The sequence below is a fragment of the Piliocolobus tephrosceles genome, unplaced genomic scaffold, assembly GCF_002776525.5.
Source record: "Piliocolobus tephrosceles isolate RC106 unplaced genomic scaffold, ASM277652v3 unscaffolded_17053, whole genome shotgun sequence".
Lineage (NCBI taxonomy): Eukaryota > Metazoa > Chordata > Mammalia > Primates > Cercopithecidae > Piliocolobus > Piliocolobus tephrosceles.
Genome location: NW_022298814.1, coordinates 3,084 through 4,316, shown reverse-complemented (window position 1 = coordinate 4,316; position 1,233 = coordinate 3,084). Strand labels below are relative to the sequence as shown.

Here is a 1,233-nt window from a genome sequence, read left to right as displayed (position 1 = left end):
GGCCGTCCAGTGTGGTAGGATAGGAACGGAGACCTAGGAGACTAGCTGAGGCTCTGTCCCTGGGTCTGGGGCCAGGCCTGGTGGAGCCAGTGGACGTGGTGGACAACGCTGATGGCACCCAGACCGTCAATTACGTGCCCAGCCGAGAAGGGCCCTACAGCATCTCAGTACTGTATGGAGATGAAGAGGTGCCCCGGAGGTAAGAGGCAGGGCCTGCTGCCTGTGGGGAGTAGCCCAGGCTGGATGCTGAGAACCTGTCTGACTGCTCACAACACCCATACCCACAGCCCCTTCAAGGTCAAGGTGCTGCCTACTCATGATGCCAGCAAGGTGAAGGCCAGTGGCCCCGGACTCAACACCACTGGCGTGCCCGCCAGCCTGCCTGTGGAGTTCACCATCGATGCAAAAGATGCTGGGGAGGGCCTGCTGGCTGTCCAGATCACGGTGAGCTCCAGGAACAAGCAGGGGAGGCAAGGGGGCCTGGGTGGCTGGAGTGTGGGCTGTGGGTAGCCAGTGTCTGACCTCCCTGGGGAGCTGCACCAAGGAGGGCAGGGAAAGGCAGGGCCCGTCTTTGGTTCGCTAAGCTTGTGACTACCTTAGGATAGTGGTGACAGGCACAGGCTTCCCCAGACATGCACTTGCTGTTAACTCTGAGCACGTCACCAAAGCCTTTTGTGCCTCAGTTTCCCCGCCTGTAATATTCTCATGGGGCAGGTATAGGATAAAAACTTGAGAACACCCAGGTGAGCTCCTCCTAAGTACTGGACAGGCCCTGGGGCTGAGGATGGGTGCCAAGCTCCCTGGCCGTGCCTATTGTCATATGGGATGTGTGGGATGTTTTAGTCTCCATTCTGGACTCTGCCAGATGCAGGCAGCCCTTTGGGCCATAGCAGTTGAGAGGCCTGAGGCCCAGAGGCTGTCCCTGTAGCAGCCACGCTGGGCGCTTTCCAGGAGCGCCTGAGGCAGGCCTGGGGCTACTTGGTCTTTTATTTTTTTTTGAGACGGAGTCTCGCTCTGTCGCCCAGGCTGGAGTGCAGTGGCCGGATCTCAGCTCACTGCAAGCTCCGCCTCTCGGGTTCACGCCATTCTCCTGCCTCAGCCTCCCGAGTAGCTGGGACTACAGGCGCCCGCCACCTCGCCCGGCTAGTTGTTTGTATTTTTTAGTAGAGACGGGGTTTCACCGGGTTAGCCAGGATGGTCTCGATCTCCTGACCTCGTGATCCGCCCGTCTCT

The 1,233-nt window shown here is 59.4% G+C and overlaps 1 protein-coding gene across 1 annotated transcript in view; it reads left to right on the top strand.

The window, feature by feature from the left end:
- The window catches only part of LOC111533797 (filamin-A-like), a gene marked incomplete at its 3' end in the record, with an annotated part of 6,474 nt that overhangs the window by 2,164 nt on the left and 3,077 nt on the right, over positions 1 to 1,233 (top strand). Inside the window, exons 6-7 of the mRNA XM_023200478.1 lie at positions 76 to 199; positions 288 to 444. Of these exons, the coding sequence (XP_023056246.1) occupies positions 76 to 199; positions 288 to 444 (281 nt within the window). The remainder of the gene's footprint in view (positions 1 to 75; positions 200 to 287; positions 445 to 1,233) is intronic.